At 44.0% G+C, this 19,098-nt stretch overlaps 2 protein-coding genes across 4 annotated transcripts in view; one reads left to right on the forward strand and one right to left on the reverse strand.

Annotated features, from left to right (window-relative positions):
• wwk (white walker) overlaps positions 1 to 15,246 on the reverse strand; it is a 77,682-nt gene extending 62,436 nt beyond the window's left edge. For 2 of the 3 annotated variants that reach the window (XM_065438943.2, XM_065438942.2), the window contains exons 1-5: positions 14,519 to 15,246; positions 13,449 to 13,665; positions 10,175 to 10,419; positions 2,148 to 2,264; positions 620 to 753 (exon numbers count right to left, since the gene is read on the reverse strand). In XM_065438943.2, coding sequence (XP_065295015.1) covers positions 620 to 753; positions 2,148 to 2,264; positions 10,175 to 10,419; positions 13,449 to 13,665; positions 14,519 to 14,567 — 762 coding nt within the window. In that variant the 5' untranslated portion in view covers positions 14,568 to 15,246. The remainder of the gene's footprint in view (positions 1 to 619; positions 754 to 2,147; positions 2,265 to 10,174; positions 10,420 to 13,448; positions 13,666 to 14,518) is intronic. The other variant, XM_065438945.2, reaches the window with a different exon arrangement.
• Positions 15,247 to 15,321: 75 nt separating this feature from the next.
• Positions 15,322 to 18,618, forward strand: LOC135907251 (alpha/beta hydrolase domain-containing protein 17B). Its single transcript, XM_065438946.2, has one exon. It carries the CDS (start codon positions 15,649 to 15,651, stop codon positions 16,522 to 16,524), a length of 876 nt encoding a protein of 291 aa, XP_065295018.1. The 5' UTR covers positions 15,322 to 15,648; the 3' UTR covers positions 16,525 to 18,618.
• The last annotated feature ends 480 nt before the right edge of the window (positions 18,619 to 19,098 follow it).

The raw sequence follows: 19,098 nt of genomic DNA on the forward strand, positions 1-19,098 counted from the left end.
AGCGAAAACAAAACGTTTCGACCGCCTGTATCATTATCAAAAGTAACATCAATGAGTTACTTTTTTCTAAATGTTGAATAGAACTGGACAAGTAGAATTTTCTTCTGTCTTATAATGCAATGTGAATATCTTTTTATTATGAGAAGTTCAGTACTAGCGACAGAAACAAAATTAGGAGTGTCTTTATCATTGGGCTAGTATTTGAATGTGCCTGGTGAGTTGCAAATCATGTCCTGCATTTACCGCAATTTCTTGATTACTAAAACTTTGTTCGCAATAATATTGATGCCTTAGGCATCCTCGTGCATTGATCTATCACTTTAGCTTGTCTTAATATTTGCGTTTACTATCCTTTAAACAATATTTTATTTTGCTGAACTGCCATATATTGCCATATAAAATGGAGCTGTGGCCTCAATCAAGGAACTACAACTTGTTGTCCAGACCATTACTCTCTAAGTTAAACCAATTTTATTTGATAAAGTGGACGTCATGATGCAGTACTGTTGTGAGACAAGGAGATTAGGTAAAAGGCCCTTTCCCGAGCACTAGCGTGCTGTTTTCCAAAATGGCAATGGCTCTGAGCATCAATGGGGCCGACTACTCTAGCTAGACTCACCTGTTCTCCGTGAGAGCCACAAGACAGGCCCACAAGCAGACCAACAATGGCTGGCACAGCCAGAGACCATGTGTAGTGGCCCAGCCAGGCAAAGTACATGGCCACCTTAGCACCAAAGTAGTTCCGCACACGTTCTGGTGGTATGTGGGCAGGGATAAAATATGCATAGGTGTGCTACTTCATCTGGCAGCATGGTTTTGGAACTCAAGGTCACATCATACCGCACTACTTTGCACATGAATATGAAGAAACATCAAGTGGAACAGGTATACACACATGCCCTCACACAGAAAGACCAGTGTATGTAGACTGGCAATATATTCAAAAATTATGAACGAGAACAACTTGTCAATTTGACATGCTTCAGTTTTCGCAAAATGGATGACAACACAGATCAACTCAGGTGGCTGAACTTACTCTTTCAAGTTCTGGATTTACAGAAGATGTCAGCTCTACGTAAAAGAGATGCACATTTCTTCCACTGAAAAGTTTCATAGGGGAAATGCACTAATCCAATGAAGGATGTCTAGAATCTAAAAAAAAGTCAACAGGAATTTAAAAAAAAAATGACCTAACACAAGTGATTTTTTAGCCAAATGACAAAATAAGTCTTCACTTTATGACAGGTGGGATTGAACTTTGGCTGCAATGATCATACATAGATGGGAGCCTGACAAGCTAAATACTGGGCTATTACTAAACTGTAGAACTTTGTTACCACAGTTGCCATAGTAGGTATATTCTGTACAGCTCAATCACAAACAGCTTGCTTGCAAGAGACAGGAAATGCAGTTTTTTGAGTACAGTGAAGAGGTACAGAAAAAAAAAACAGTTTTTTTTACCTGAATGGTAAGCATTCACAGTGATAGCAAAGTGTTACCTAGAGGCTTGTAGCTTTGTGGGCAGTATAAATTAAATATTTGCTTACTAACTAAACAGGTGTAGTGCCATGCACCTAAAAACACACATGAACACAGTTCACTTGATGAATGTGAGCACTTGCAGTCACAGTACTGGCAACAGGGAGCACACATGCTTGTTCCAAAGTGAATGTTTTGTGCTGCTGCTCTCTTTACCATTTCATTGTGCCGTGCGTCTGAAACTAAGCACATCATGTGACCTCCAACATTGTGCGCACTGGAAAGCAGCATGCATCAATGTACCAGCTTCCTCAGCTTGTCTTTGCTGTTGCTCTCACACCTTTGCAGCCACAGGAGATTGCATGACTTCCAACACAGAGTGCATGGCCACGCATGTGCCATCTCACCTGTGACGGCATGGCAGCTGCAGTGACTGTGCCAGTGTGAATGCGCCTCGAGTGTCTGTATAATTGCTATCGCAATAAATCTTGTGCACAACTTGTGCACTACTACCTCTGGTGGAAAAGAAGGAGGGAGTCATAAATGACCAGTGCGAATGGTAGATCAAGTGATAGAAATATTTCGCTTATACAGTGAAATCAGCAGCCACTTGTAAACAGACGTGTGCATGCCAGGAGCCATAAAAATGCTGACCCTGTCAGCCTTACCTAGTGGCTGCTGCCGAAAGAAAGCTAGCACCCAGTGTTTCTTGAGCCAGTCTAACTCCTTGGGAGAGTGTAGGGCCACCAGCTGACAGAGCAGGCCTTCTGCAAGGCACCATTCCACTGCAGATTGAAAGATCAAGATTAGTCCCAGTAGATAACAAGGACAGGTAATGCTCTTGCTCTCATGAGCAATCAAAGTGTGCCACAGATTATCATCACCAGCCACTGCCTGTATACACTGCATACACTGCCTACGCATCCCGCAGTAGGCAGTGCTGACACACATGGGCAAGCCCCTTCCAACGTCTAGACAATACTCTTCAGAAGTATTTTGTTACGATGGCATGAACAATGCTATTGATAGCGTACATGAGACTGTTCAGTCAAAGCCACCGAAGTTGTCCTCCTTCAAATCACTCACAAACAGTGCAGCTACTTCAGGTTGGAGTTTCGCTGGCACATCACTGTCATCTTCCGACTCTATGGTGGAGCACACTGAAGGTGTTGCGCCAGTCCTGGATCATTTTTTTGCTGACTTCGATTTCCTTCCCTGCTGCTCGGCTTTCATGCTCCACTGCAAATTCAACTGCACGCAGCTTGAATTTCGCTTGAACAGCTTGAACATTTGTAAGTTTGCCGACTTTGCTTTGCATGCGGCGTCATAGTCTGTTAAGCTGTGACGACACATGTGAAGTGCACAGCAACAACGGCAACGAGTACCATGAAGTGTACTTGCTGTGCATGGCAGAAGGTTAAGCGCAGTGGAGCGCCATTTGATGCCTGCTCAATACATAGGGCATGGCCATAGCATCCAATCCAATTTTTAGTGTATATAAGTCGCATTGTTCTATAAGGTGCACCACCGAAAATTCTGAGAAAAACCATGACTTATACACTGGAAAATATGGTACATGGGTTCCGAGAAAAACATTTGCCATTTGGCTCTAGAAACATGACATTCCAGCAAATATTTAATCATGTATGCTGATTGCAAATAAGCAATCACAATCAGACGCCATTACAGCAAAGTGCTCGGGACCTCCAAACTCCTTCGTTATAGTAGTAACTTCGTAGTAAAGATCGTGCTCTGTGCCACTCCAATAGAACCAGTTAAGCATGCTTAGAAAAAGAAAACCTTCATTCAACAATAAATTCTAGAGATACTTCATGAAAGAACTCGATAATTTTCACCTCCCCACTTCATCTGATGAAATGTGTGGCTGACCTTATGATATAGAGGTTCAATGTATGTTCCCCGGCAAAATGTGAGAATAATGCAAGGTACCATCACTGAGTATCAGATGCGCCTATTGCTTCTCTTGTTGTAAAAATCCTTAGTTTGTCTTTTACTGCCTTCGTCAACCTTCACCTCATTCCTGTGATATTGGTTATATTGTCAGTAGTCAGTGCCGGGCAAATCATGCTGTTGTAGGGATTCGGGGGAGTTAACTGCTGTTATAGCTACTGCAAGAGGAGTAAGTTCCACAGTAAGTTTCACTTTTGTGAGATTTTGCAAGATTTGGCACTGCATACGTCAAAGGAAATGGCCGATAGCACTTTTGGCACTATGTGAAAATGGTGAACTTGGCACATCACCAGAAATGTAGGTCATATACACAGACACATCCAGTGTCGGGTCTCATGAAAGTAAAACTATTTCCAAATGTGATTGCCAAAAAACACTGCCCCAGAGTCCAGGCCTTCCTGTGCTGTCTCTTTCTTTTTGTCAACTGGCACTCCCTATGCACACCACTGTTCAATGGCAGCTATGGATGGCGGTGCTGCTATACGCATTTGCTGTAAACCAACAAATCAGCTGCCGAGGTCGCCTAAGTTCCTTCATTGTACAGGCACATAATTTCACTGGTATACATTGTACTGGCAATCATTGTAGAGGTGTTCACAATACATATGAAAGACAGTAATTTGACTTGGACATACGGAACCATTCATTATACAGGTTATTTTGTAGTAAAGGTGTTCATTATATGGGCGACCGACTGTAGCTTTTTGTCTAGGTAAATAAAAATATATATATTTTTTCATGTTATAAATTAGGGAGGTGAGCTGCAATAAAGGTACTGCAGCAGGAAAGCTAAAATTAAGCAGGCATGATGCAGAATATCTAAAGAGTGCAACTTGGTATTTTAATGCTTGTAGCTAAATTTTAGACGAAGTTATAAAATTCTAAAATTGCAACTTCACAAGTGTGACTTAGTGCTGGCAATTTCTATGAGATTTAAAGATATTGAAACGTCCTAAAAGACTATATCATAGTGGTTCTGCACTCTATGACTCTAGCATTCAGACAAAAAAGGAAATAATAATAATAAAAACATTAAAAAATAGAACTGAATGAGTAGCAGATAGGCTATGCTGCTCCCAAAATTTGCATCTTGCAAAAGTTGTTCGCCGAGAAAAATGCAAAAAACTACAAGGAGTGCAAAAATATAGATTCCATGCTACAAAACCAGGTAGCTTTCTTCTGAATCTGCATTAGAGGCTCATGTTTTTTTTACAGGAAAGCAAGCTGGAAAGATGCACTTACAAACAAGGCCAAGATGGCAAGGCTCTGATGAGCGGTTTTGGAAAGGCGAGTGACATAAAATGGGCCATTTTCAGTGCTTTCATGGGCGAAACAAAGCATTTGGTATTTATTTATTTAGACAGAAAACTACATTAGTGCAAAGGGTATTATTGTAGTAAAGGTACATTTTAAACAATACAGTACTATGCAATAGAGGGGGAAAGCATGAAATCAAAACAAGATAAACTCGAGCCACATAATTGTACACCCAGCACACGCGTCATACACTAACTTTAAAAAATGGAAGTAGAAGTGTAAGGCGCATCACTGCTGATAACACTGTCATGCCATGACCATGAGTCATGAAGAGTTGATGTGGCATATATATAATGTGTACGGAAGCAAGGTATCCAACACAGTTGCTATGGCATTGGGCAAGGTTTTCTTAGCACCTGATGTAACAGCCTTTATGATAGCTGCCTTCTATTACAGTGTGATGGCCTTTTGCTTCCACTTTCCACATGTGAAACCGGAGAAATGGCGATGCAGCTGATAAGAACAGCTTGCACACTGTGATGTGTTCATCATGGTTAAACAGCATGTGGCGCACAACTCAGCACTCCGCTGTACGATAGAGAAGGCTGGTGAACTTCATCGCGCTGGCTTTGCTCAGCCAGCTTGTGGCCTCTGAGATTGACACAGCACCAAGGCCACCTTGGAGGCCATGGCTAGCTGCCAGCCCACACGGCTGCTGCAATGCTGAAGAAAGAAGGCAAGTGGATGTACTAACCTTTCACACTGACATGCATAGCCATGCAGCATGGCACAGCTTACACGAGCAGGTGCAACTGGGCATAGCTTGGACTTGGCCTCCGAGATTCCAGAGGCCATGGCAATGCCTAGTTGCACCTGCCTGCACAGGGTGCCACAGTGGGGGGGGAGAGGTTAGGGAAGAAGCGAGATGGTGTGCTTCCTCAATTAGCCGTCCCCACAGTGTAAGATATATACTGCTTAGGTGAGGACACTCGCAAGGGCACAATCGACTGGATAAACTACCAGCGGCATGCACCTGTTGGTCCTCTAAAGGCAGGGATCATCTTTCAGCAGGGCAACACAATTTCAAGGCAGAAAAGGTTTAATCTGCCATTGCTATAGCAACTGGCGCTTCAAAGGAAATCCAAATTGAATGACAGACGGGTGCTCCTACTGCTAACACGGACGACTTTCTCTCTCCACCAATGACCTGCTGTCACCGCACGGCTCAATCATTTTTGTATAAGGCGACGTAAAGGCATGGCACATTCTGGCACACAGTTTATTATTATTATTATTATTATTATTATTATTATTATTATTATTATTATTATTCCACCCCTTGTACAATGGCACTAAGCCACTGTTGGGGATGGGCCGGGTGACATGATAAACAAACAAAAGTATATGCAAATGTGTAAACGAAGCTACCAAAGAATCCGATCACAAATCAAAGAAAATAATCTGCAATAAAGTTGTCAGCCTTGCATAGACAGGAAGAAATAAAAACAACTTAGAAATACTAATTACACTTAATGTAAGAGGTAAAGATAACTGAGGTGAAAGATAACCTAAATTTTGAAAAATAATAAGAATTACCAATAAATCGATCAATCAATATATTTTATTTCCTTGCGTGTATTTGCAAGCTTCTTTCATGCTCAGGAAAACGCTTTTATGTAGCACGTATTGAGCAACAGAAAGCTGTATCAAGAGTTTTTCATGTTGCTCTACAATTTTCTCATTTACACTTTTCATCTAATTATAATATTTGAGAAGTTTATTAATTAAGACTAATTACGTAATTAGACATAATGCAACAAATACTCAGTATTTCCAAGCGACGGCAAACAACATTACCTTGGTTTTGTCCAGCTACATGGCATTTGCGTATTTTTAAACTCTGGCTAAAGTTAGCTGGAACGCCCTGTATGTCTTACACTGTGACACCCTCCCTGACAATCTGGGACTACCCGAGGTGGTGCTCTCTGCCAATGCACGTTACATGTGCACCATCTCGGGCAGTCTTGGACAGTCCAGGATGACGAACTCTGAAGAGGCCCGGCAAAGTGCTGCTTGTGCACAGCTACACTCCAAGGTGAAAAAGACCAGCGTATTCGGAAGAGTAGCCGCGGTCATTTTCAACTACAGCCCTGAACAAGTGCCAAACCCCATGGAAAGCGATACACTTACGCAAAAGTTGGGTATTTTTTGGTTTGGGAGACAAACCTAGTTTGTTATAGCCATTGGTAGACAATATTATTTTGTTAAAACGAGGCTTTAAATACACAGACCTCTATGGGGATTTCGGGAGGAATTTCGCTTACTGCATTACACCCATTATTTCATTATGTCAAATTTAATTATAATGAGGTTCGAGAGTACTACCTTATGGGAATGACCCACCAGACAACTGAGCACCCATTCATTCATATTGACAGATAAGCCTAGGTAAGAAAGCTTTAGGAGCAATAGGGAATGTTGCACTATATCGAAGGTCTTCCTGAAATCTAATGCAATGAACCATCAAATGAAGAAACCATATTGTGTGAAAAATTTCCCTAATCCCGTAATGCAGGAAAGGCCTGTTTCAAGCCTATGCTGATAATGAACAAAGAAGTTATTGGCTTCCAAGTGATGGAATATGGGTGAATAGAGGATATGTTCCACGGTTTTGGAGCACACACTTGTTAAGGTGATAGATCTGTAATAGAAAACTTTACACCTTGGGCCACTTTTGTGGATGGAGATGAAGGTTGGAATTTTCCATTCCGTGGATAACTGTGGTGTGAATAGAGATCGATCAAAAATCATGACGAAATGCTTGTTGACAACAAGCTCACGTGTTTTTAAGGTGTAATTTGGTCAGGATCAGCTGCAGAGTTGGTCCTTAGCTCTGTCAGCAATTTTACTATACCTTCATACGATATGAAATGATTTGGCATGTCCGAAAGATAAGCACAAGAAATCCTAACCGGAACCTGTGGTAAGGGCACAGAAAAAACAGATTGCAAGTAGCTATTAAAGAGATTGGATTTGTTGATGTCAACAGTAATGAAGCTGTGCCCAGTGAACATTGGGAGAAGAGTGGTTTCTTCGTTACCATTTAATAGCATATCATTTCACGCTAGCTTTTTTCAGAAGTTGCGCCATGATACCATGAAAACCTGCATATACAGTTAAACATTGATATAACGAAGTTGGTAAAATCGGCACTATGCTTTGTTATATCGAAATATCTTTGTATTGAAATTTGACCTTTTGTGCAAATAAGTAGAGTTGCTGATAGATTTTTCTTACATATGAAAAGAGGCCGCAAAATTTTCTGAATTATTGGGCAATCAAAAAAAGCAAATGTGAATGAGAAAACAATTCATTTTGATTAATTTGGGAGTCAGCGGCGAATGATACGGTTTCGTGCTTCATACTTTACATCTTCTCAACGCTACGAATTAAGCAAAGCCAGACGCGGTTGACAGCGTCGCCCGCAGTGGGAACACGCTATCGGGAAAAGCGCCGGCGGCGGGGAGCGAATGCTTCGTCCGCCTCTCGCTTCAATCGGTCACCGAAACTTGAGGTTACACAACCTCCAATACTAAACGCGCTGCAAGACAGCTTACATGGTGACACGTCGTCCCGGCATGCCCCCTCTTTGCACATGCCGCAGATTACCTCTGAAGCAGGCACGGAAGCAGGGCGCGCGGCTGCGTATGCGCTCAGCCACGCTTACAGCCATGCGCAGCCACAGCCGAGACACGCGCCAGAAATCGAGACGCGCACCAACTTACCCACCGCTCCCCTCCCCTCTTTCCCTTTGCTCGCGTGGGAAGGCGGCACTCGTGAAGCCACTATCTTTCTTGTCTCACCCTCACACACTTTCACTCGTATTTAACCGGGCTAGTTGGTGGTCGGTGTTGGAACGCATTATGTAACCGCGCAAACGACAATGGACGTTGTTCTGTGTGTTTCCTTCTTCGTCCGTTGTCGTTTGCGTGGTTACATAATGCATACCAACCACTTTCACTTGCACCTAAAAACACAGTGCACGGGGCGCGATAGGATCTTATCGCACTTTACGCTGAACATGATGCGGCTCGACTTCCACGGTCGCTTTGGTCGCGCCACGCACTATTTGAGAGGTTCCGTTAGCAAGCAGCCGCTTGTGATTCAATCATTTGACCATCTGCGTCCGCGGAAGTTTCCATTAATTGTCTCGGCATTCGTTTGCAGCAGTGAAATTTCGTTATATTGAAATCGAATAGAAATACGCTTCGTTGCGTTGAGGTTCTAAATATATGGTGTTCTATGAACGAGAGGTTATGAAAGGTTAAATACTTCATTATATCAAGAATTTCATTCTATTGAAGTTATATATTGCCTTTCCCTTCCACTGGATGACATTTTCTTACTCTAACAAACCACTGGTTATCTGTTTTATCCTACAGATCATCTGCCAACTCTACCTGTTCTTATTTTCAGCAAAAATGTATGCTACTCATACTGCTGTATACTACTAGGTAACTTTATGCCTATTACATTATTCATTATCGAGTACATAGCTTCTATTCAATTTGTTTTATTATCCTCAAAGCTTTGGCTCCCATGTTTAGTACTGGCAGAATACACTGAATATACACATTTCAATTAAGGCACCACTCATGGCACTCCCGAGCGACAAAACTAACTAAAGGACAGAGAGGTACAGCTAGAATACATTTAAGAAGAACTAGCTTCACTCTGCATGAAATTCTACCTTCATCAGCCGTCACAAGAAAGAATGATGCCATATTTGACTCTAAGTGCTTTAATTAAGACAAATGTATCCATATTTGGGGATTCTACAATACCAAGGAAATCAGTATTACTGTGAGTAGAGGTCTTGTGAACCAGAAAAGACAAAGAAAGAAAATATTGGTGGTGATGCCACACATACTGAAGTTTGCATTTGCACAGTAACTCTTCATGTCATGGACAGTGACTTCTCAGGTCTAGCTAGTAGTTTATTGATAAACACGTGTCCACATAGTGTCCTAAAGAAACAAAACACTTTTTCTAGCAGGCTATCAGAATTCTTTTCTGCATAAAAGATGGCCTGAACAGTTAGTGAAAATACTTTGAAATTCATGAATGTGGTTTGGACATAAAATTCGAGGAGTGAAACTTAGGCTCTTATTTTATTCTATTTTATATGCTAGTAGTCAACAGCTAGTGTTTTTCCACACAAATAAAATCATATAAATAATTATCAGATATAATAAAGTAAATCTAGCATGCTCCTCACTGATATCAGCATGCAACAAATATGTCCTTATAACATATTGGAGATAATGAATGTAATTCCGTGTCAGATGTGACTTCCTTATAACCAGGTTTAAGCACTTGAAATAATGCTTCCTCACTCTAAGCTGATGCAGATTTCACTGCTCTTAAATGTGCCCATTTAATGTGTAGGTGCAGAGCAGTCTCCTACCCAGACACTGGCCCTCGAGGCAAGGTGTTCGATGCCCTGATGGTGGGCCCGGATGGTCCCCTGGCCCAGAAGCACGCAGTGCCTCCCGCAGCCAGTGCAGCATCACCCGTTGCCGCTCCTGGCCACTAAGCTGGCCGCTCCCTTCAAAGCAGTCTTGCTCGGCACAAGTGAACTCTCGGTGGCCCCCACCCCACTCTGGGCGCAAGCGCTTGCGCAGCCGCAACTCCTCGGCCCCACGTAGGAGCCTCCACGTGGCAGTGAAAAAAAAAGAGAGAAAGTCTTTTGCATGTGCGAGATCGCTAGGTTTTGAAGGCAACGTTGAAATTTCAAATTTTTATGCATTCCTTCTCCTTAATATCCTTAATAGGCACAATGCCCACAGTACAACCTCAATGATATGGAACCCTAAACTAATTGATGATTGATTTGTGTGTGTGTGGTGGTGGAGGGGGGGGGGGGAGGGGGGGTATAATTCCAAAGCAAGACAGGTTATGAGAGTACCCCAGTAGAGAGGAGAGGGCTCCACATTAATTTTGAGAACCTAGGGTTCTTTTTTCGTTCTTTAGTATACTGTTGGCCCATCACAGCCCATGCAGGAGTAGATACATGAACAGGTTTTGTTTACAAAGATGACACAGCTAGTTTTTCTATAATATTTGGCAATGGTAAAATTTCTCAACGTGAATTGAATACATTGGATGTGGTTTAAAAAGGTATCAATGGTATCACAAGACACAGCAATGTTTAGTAGATTATTCTAATGAGAGATGGTCAACGGAGAAAGGGAGTACTCGTGGGCATTAACACGACTTTTAAGGGTTGACGAATTGATACTCAATGATTCAGTCTCTATGAGAGTTTCAATGGTTCATGCTATTATGAGAGCATGGTATACCGAAGTGTCCATAGTATAAGCGATAAAGAAATTTTAGTCTAAAAAATTATTGTTCGTTGTGAAAGTGGTTGCAAGTTTGCCCTTGCGAGCAAACCCAAACCACTAGACTGCCTCGAGTAATCTGAGTATATGAATCTGACGAATAATTTTTGTATGCATTCTGCTTTATAAATTAAGTGTTTTTCGACATACTGATTTCGGCAAACTGAGATTGCAAATCCATGCCAGGTTGTTTTTAGTGCATAGTTACAAATAAATCATGTAAACACACTCTACAATTTGTTCCCATGAGTTCTGTATAATTCTATCCAGAGTTCTTCAGCATGCATCTAATATTTCGGCACGAGTATTCTGCCTCCTCTTGAATGCAGCTGCAGCGGTTGGAAATCGAACCCATGACCTTGTGCTCAGCAGCACAACCCCGGCCATGATGGTCTGTGAATTTCTGGAGGCTGATAAATTTGTTCATGCCATCTAAGATTTGCAGAAATTCCATAATTTCCAAAGCAAGCTAATTATGCACTGAACTATATCTTGGAAATGTTACACTACCCTAAAATTAATTTAGTAGTAATTACACCAATACCTTATTGCCTTTTATTTCTAAGTCTAGTCCTTCCCAACATTTCACTTATTTGCAATACTGCTAGACTCATTTATTTGTTGAACAAAGCAAGAAAACAAAGTGAAACGCAGGAAAACCAAGATGCTGAAGACAAATTTCAAGGCTTTGAGGTCATGACAACTGCAATATCCTGTTTTTGGTGGTCATTTCGTTTAAATAGATGAACAATGCACAACTACTACTACCTTACTGAATTACTACAGTTACAATGAATAATATAAGCACACATAACATGCATCAGTGCATGTGTACTGTAAGAGAGAGAGAGAACAAGCTATACATAAAAAAAGCATGCGAGCGTAGGTAACTCCTCCGCTCTGCAGTGGGTAGTCCCCTCACACAAGCTCCAACTCCCAAGTGCAGTAACTTCCCGTGGACACATCTCACATACTCTGGAACTGGCCGGCTACAACAAACATCAGATACCATCATGCCACCCAAGCCAAAGTCAGCATTCAAGACAATGACAGCCTATAAACACGGTTGAATGGCACCTCATATCACATGCTCACATCTGGGAGGGCAGTTTGGACTCCCTGCTGTGAATAGACGAGCATGGCGATATTTTCCTCCATCCTAATAAGTAAAGATATTTTTAATGCATTAGCATTACGAGTGTCAAAGTGAAAAAGTGCACATGCATGGTGTAAAGTGCAGGCAGCCAGTCACGTGATAAAGGCAGAGAGGGTATAGAAGAGCTTAGAAGAGCGCATGTGCATGCGTGCACGTGTGCGCATGTGCTGCTGCTGAGGGTGGTCTGCTTCGGACCACCGTCAGTTGCACTTCACTCCTCAAAGAGGCAGAACATGTGTCAAGTGAGCATCTAAACAACCCTTTGCAATATGGTGACCACAGTTTAAATCACGGATCCAGGACCTCAAATAGGTGTGATGCAATACCCAACACATTTCTCTCGCATCACTGAATATTTTATTGCAAGTACTACTGTTTACAAATGCTAGCTTAAAATTTACAAGGACCATCCGTTCTTATACTGCTGCTTATCTGTTTAGAACAACGGCTTAGTGTTCGTGTAAATTGTGCGCTCCTTTATATTCTAACAGCAACAAATTACTACCTCTGGGAAATACCAGTGGCAGCTAGACGTTGCCATCTTTTTTGCGGCAACTCTAGTGCAGGCATAAAAGGAACCCTTAACCCTGTTCCTGCTCAAGTGCATGCACACCCTGGAAAAGAATGTTTGGTGCGGCGCCACTTATTTGCTGTGTCACATTGCCAAGTGCATTTCCATTACCAACGTCATCAGCCAGTGGCGAAAGATCCTGTGGAAAGAAGTAACTGATTGCACTTTCGAAAAACAATGAGCGCTCCGAAAAAGTATTTTCAGGTGCTAAAGTAAAAAAAAGGCGTATATAGGCACAAAACACAGAAAAGGGTATTCGCAGGCATGGGTGACCAAAATAGGCACTTACAGACACTGTAAAGTCAGCACTAAATCACTTATTAACCCATAATTGGTGCTTATACATCAAAATGGTGGGGCCCTGGTGAGGGGGAACAATAGGCATCTGCCTATAATCCAGCCTCTGCATATAACCCTTGCAGATAGTGATTGCTGTTTCACAATTTAATATAATAACATGAATGCATCACCATTTATTTATTTATAGGAATTAATGAATACAAAATTAAAATGGAGTACAAGCTTGAGCCTCATTCGTACTAATGTGAAACAAATGAACTACTTTTTTTAGAGCAAGCAGTCACAGTATAGGCCAAGCATGCAGACTCACAGGTGCTCAGCGACAGGACTGCAGTAGAGTGCAGCTTGACCCATTTGTGGGTGGCGACAGAGCTGGACAATGAGCTGAGGAACCTTTCTGTGCAGCCGTTCCTGGAACCATGACACCACTGAAGCATCTGTATTAGCTGAGAATGTCAGCACCAGATCGCCTTCTTGCTGTTGAGTCCTCTGGAACAGACGCCAACGGCGGCCCACAAGGCGCCCCGCTGGTGCGAAAATGACCATTTATACTTTGCTGGTGTCTCTTAAGCAGGTAGTACTAGCTGCAAGATCATGCAGCTCTAACTTTGTGCAAGGAATGCAAGCTCTGCTAAAGCAAATATTTCTCTGGCTCTTTCGTCCACTTTGTGTTTATGGCTGTCGAAGGCAATGACTTGCAGGGACGTAGCCAGGGAGGTGCACATTGGGCATGCCCCCCCGGAAACCTCTGTTTACCAGTATGCCCAGCCCACCTCCCCCCCCAAAAAATCAGGGGGGCAGTACTATCACAGAGCACCAAATTAAGCCACATATCTCAGGAGGAATTTCACTAGACCGAATTTTGACAATCATCCTCCGATATGGGGACGTATTCTCAGACGATCACTTTCGGCGATACTATCACTTTCGCATGACGTGGTGCTCAACCAGCCAATAAGGGTGCACTGAAAGTGATACCGACAAAAGTGACCGAATACGTCCCATGGTATGTGCTTGTTTGGTGTTTTAGGTAAACGCCATTCATTAGTTTATATTCGCGAAGAACTGCTTAACTTCGAAGAGAACTGATGAATTGATTCGTCTCTGTGAAGGAACTTCCTGTGATGGTGCATTGAAAACAACACAAGAAAACGCCGGCAACTAGTAAACGCGAATATATGTCTAGCGGCTCTCCCATTCTTATCGCGAAAAAAGGAGTATGCTTTCCGTAAAGCGCCAGCTGCTTTTAAAAAAGAGCGCTCGACACCACTCGGGTTTCTAAACGATGCAACGTATCGGGGAGCAAACAAGGTTCGTGAAAAACGGTGGCTGCACGCACATCAAGAGTTTACAAGAGAGAACATAACACCTAGGACAGACCTGACAGCAATCGGAAAGCGTCTCTCCGCTTCCGTCGGTACGACTCCATATATGCGAGCAGACGACGTCTGACTGGCCCTGTGAGGCGCTGGCCCAGTAGAGGAGGCGTTAGCCTTTTCCTCTGTTCATTGGGCTCTCAACACTCCATTTTAGGTACAAGCGGCAACAGTCTGCGATGGGCACTGATAAGTACTCCACGAGGCAAACAAGCCGAAACGCTTGCCACGACTTTTACAGCAAATGCGGCCAACCATCCGCATTCATGGCACCTCCATAGTCGTCTCTCTCTCTCTCCTTTTTTTCCCCCTGATGCAAGAGATCTATCGACCGCGTGTAATCCACATGGAAACTTCAGCAACTTCTGTAGTCATGGCCCATTAGAAACACCTTTCTCTTGCACTCCTTGTGAGCACTGTTGAAAACTGGGTCAAGCACGCAGACACGTCAGTCGCGGCACCTCGGTATGCCTCGGCGGTGTCAGCGGTATATCAGCATGTCGCTGTTTTAATCAGCTGTTTCAAAACAACAACGCACAAGTTCGCGCTAATGCACAAGTACGGACGTGCGCCTGGTTTACAGCCTCAACGTATGGCGACCTTTTGTTTACAGCAAGTACGAATAAACAATAAACTAATTTCAGCGGATGTTCGGTGCTTCCTGTCTCGCAGTTCCTTCTCGGAAACGGGCTCTTTCTGTGCCATACTGTGCAGCAGGTGGCGCCTAAGGGCAAATGAGGGTAAAGAGGGCCTTTGTTCTACCTCGCGTTTTGTTTTCACATTTCTCCATACAAAGCTCTACCGTGCCAACTGTGCGTAATGGAAAACCACGTTTCTACAAAATTATTTTCGTCCATCCCCATTTTTACGTACTGCTGTAATTATGCTCGCGGGTCATGAAGTTCGCATCGCGGAGTGAAAGGTGAACAGAACTGTTATTGTTCTTGTAGGTTGACGCAAGACGGCGGCACCGCGGCTTCCCCATGACGTCACCTTGAATGGTGGGAGCACAGGGAGCACATCGGTGGGAGGGCGACGAGCTGTCATCTTTGCGTACCCTTTTTGTGATCGTGGGCCGCGCTCCGAGGGCCTGGTGGTTGGCATGCAAGCATAGCCCCAACGCGCCGAGGCCCCATGCCGCGCGAAATGAACGGCCTATCACTGAGCGAGCTGTGCTGCCTGTTCTGCTGTCCGCCCTTCCCAGCGCGGATCGCGGCCAAGCTGGCGTTCCTGCCGCCGGAGCCGACGTACTCGCTGGTGCCAGACGAGACCGGTACCAAGTACACGCTGAGTCTCAGCGAGCGCGCCGAGTGGCAGTACACGCAGCGGGAGCTCGAGACGATCGAGGTGTTTTACACGCGCACTTCGAGGGGCAACCGACTGGCTTGCATGTTCGTGCGCTGCTCCGCCGCAGCCCGCTTCACAGTGCTCTTCAGCCACGGCAATGCCATCGACCTGGGACAGATGAGCAGCTTCTACCTCGGTCTCGGTTCGCGCATAAACTGCAACATATTCAGCTACGACTACTCTGGCTACGGCGTGAGCACGGGCAAGCCGTCCGAAAAAAACCTATACGCCGACATCGACGCAGCCTGGCAGGCACTGCGAACCCGGTACGGTATCAGCCCCGAGAACATCATCCTTTACGGCCAGAGCATCGGCACGGTGCCCACGGTGGACCTAGCTTCGCGCTACGAGGTGGGCGCAGTTATTCTCCACTCGCCGCTCATGTCCGGCATGCGCGTCGCCTTTCCAAACACCAAGCGGACGTGGTTCTTCGACGCTTTCCCCAGCATCGATAAGATCTCCAAGGTCTCGTCGCCCGTGCTTGTCATACACGGTACCGAGGATGAAGTGATCGACTTCTCACACGGGCTTGCGATGTACGAGCGCTGCCCGCGCGCCGTCGAGCCGCTGTGGGTCGAAGGTGCCGGCCACAACGATGTCGAGCTGTACGGCCAGTACCTCGAGCGCCTCAAGCAGTTTGTCTCGGTTGAACTGCTCAACTGACCAGCCCCGAGGGGCCTCGAGGAGACCCCTGAACAGTAGCAGCTGCTTCGCCGGTGTTTGTGCACTCGCATGTGCGCCTGCCTGTCATGGACACGACGTATAATGAACTGCTGCCGTCTCGTGTGCGCGACGACGTGTTTGTCTGCACAAGACTCGCGTTGAGCTTGTTACTTACGTGCCCCTCCGCGGTGAGAACTTTTGGGGTAAGTTTCTTTTTTTTTTCGGGGGGGGGGGGGGGCGGGAAATTGAGCTGCGTAATGCTTGTACATAGTCGTTTCACAACTTGATGCCTTCTCTTTTTGTCTTTTTCGAGCTGTGCGATGTTTTAGGTATCCCTTGTATTGCTTCCCGCTGCCTTTTGCGACACCAGTAAATAAAAAGAGGGCAGGAAAATGATGCTATGGTGGCCGTCACATGAGCCTTCTTCTGGGCTGTCCCGATTGCATAGTGTAACGTGTCTGACGCGCGTTTGCTTATGTTGCAACTCTTGTGGAAGTACTGCATGGGTGCCTGGGAAGGCCAGCACACGTTATATACATGATTGCAATCAGGAGATGGTACTACAGTCTGTATAAATGGGAGCCACATATAATTATATTGCTTGCAGATTATGTAAGGAGCTCAGTTTCATACGGTGCACAGATTTATGCTCCCTTACTAATCTGCCTTCTAGCATTACTTATGTGACATTTTCATGACATATTTGGCTGGATTTGCTGCATTCTGTGCAACATCAGGTGTTAGTGCATTGGTGCCTGTTTTGGAAGTTCACTTTCCGCTGTAATAGCAAATCTCAATCAGATCTCAGCCCCAGTGCAATGTTGGCATAAATGCTGCATTTGAGAGGCGTTTCTAATGTTCTTGTGACGCAAGGAACTGGTGGTGAGAAAATTGGCATAGCCCACTCAATTTGGTGGAAAGGATGGGCCGCTGTAGTATTGAACCTGCAAGTACTCAGCCTCGTTATCATTGTGTGTGTATAAATGAGCAGGAGTTTCTTAGTATTTGCACATTGTTCAGTGTTTCCACTGTACAGCATACACCATACTTGCAGCAGTGTCTGGTGCATTGTTCTTGCCGATATTTAGATGCAGTTTATTTTTAGACTATTTTCTTCCTGTTTATCATATCTCGAAACCACCTGTCTTCTGTTAATGGTTGTGCATATATAGTAATGTTGTTCTTCAAAGGATGTAAATCAGTGATGCACAGCCAACAATTCTTTGTGACTTTTCCCACCACTTTTGCTGCTTGGGAACACATTTGCATGAGCAAGTTTTTCCAGTCAAGAGGTGTTCCTTTTGGTGTTCCCTTGCATACCTCTGACTGCATCTTGCAGTGCACTGTCAACTGTTGTTTCCTTTTGTATGACTGCAGATGAATGCATGGTGCATAGTTTTATTAGTTTTATGAGAGGCTGCTCAAGTATTGTTCTTGCGCAGCAGGCTTTATACAAATTGCACTGTGCGCATGTGTGATTTCAGTATTGATGAACAAATAGGACGTCATTCACCAGTTGTCGCAGTTGTGAAACACGCTGAAGAAGTGCCACTCTGCTAGTGCCCTTTAAACCGGTTTGTTGGCATATGTCTTTTGTAAGCATTCAGGCCCACACCTGCCTCAGGGCTCACTCTTGCTTACCCTGTGCGAAGCACTAGTCCTTGTGCCCCCCAAATGGGAAAGGCGTTTGCAATGTTCATATACATGGCCTCTCCTGGTGAATGCCTTTCTTTTTCATGTTGGCAGTTGTATTTGTAAACATTTGAAGTGTTTGAACTCAACCTTTCACATTAGGTTATTCACTCCACTCATTTTGAATGCAGGTGAAAGAGTATTGGGAATACTTTAGTGTACCCTGAAGCACTCAGTCCTTTTTCTCTTGAACTCTGCTGGACAGTCTTGCCAATGTAGCTAGCCTTCAGCACGTGAGGTCATCGCTGGGCTCATTGTGATAATGAGCTGCTCTCTGGGATGTGTCAAGTTGCTTTGCCTTCTTTTTTTTGTTGTTGTTCATATCTCCATGGTTTACAGATAGGAGTCTACAAACCCACCAAAGTGGGAGGCACAAAATAAAGACTTGTCTTTGTATATAAAGATGTCTACTGCTGGTCTGACATGAGTAGACCTGATGGTGGAAACATGTCTAGACACACCTGTATGCTCACAAAACATACATTTTTCTGCAGGTCCTGGTTTTAACTTGTAGGCAACTATAATGTAAATGTATGGCGACCTAGATGTTTTGATTGGTGCTTCCCTGATCTTTCTTCTCACACTGCAAATCATCGATAAATGTGCGAGTTAATGTCCAGTCCAGGCTACAAATATTTGTTTTGGAAAACTAGATCTAGATCGGTCGTGGCAAAATCTGTTCAAAGACAACATCAACATTTGGCTATTGCAAATAGTGTCCATTATACTTTCAGTGTTCAATGTCTACAGTATGACAGGTTACCGAATCACAAGTTGCAGCTGTTTTCTTCACGATTATGTTGTACTTAGTGTTACACTGTGATTTTAAGTGAAGGACAGGACGTGGACGTACATACTTAAAATCATTTGAAATCGTCAGTG

Source organism: Dermacentor albipictus, chromosome 1, assembly GCF_038994185.2.
Source record: "Dermacentor albipictus isolate Rhodes 1998 colony chromosome 1, USDA_Dalb.pri_finalv2, whole genome shotgun sequence".
Lineage (NCBI taxonomy): Eukaryota > Metazoa > Arthropoda > Arachnida > Ixodida > Ixodidae > Dermacentor > Dermacentor albipictus.

Excerpts from the sequence above, each read along its gene's own strand:
- LOC135907251 (XM_065438946.2), top strand. The coding sequence starts at position 15,649 with ATGCCGCGCGAAATGAACGGCCTATCACTGAGCGAGCTGTGCTGCCTG.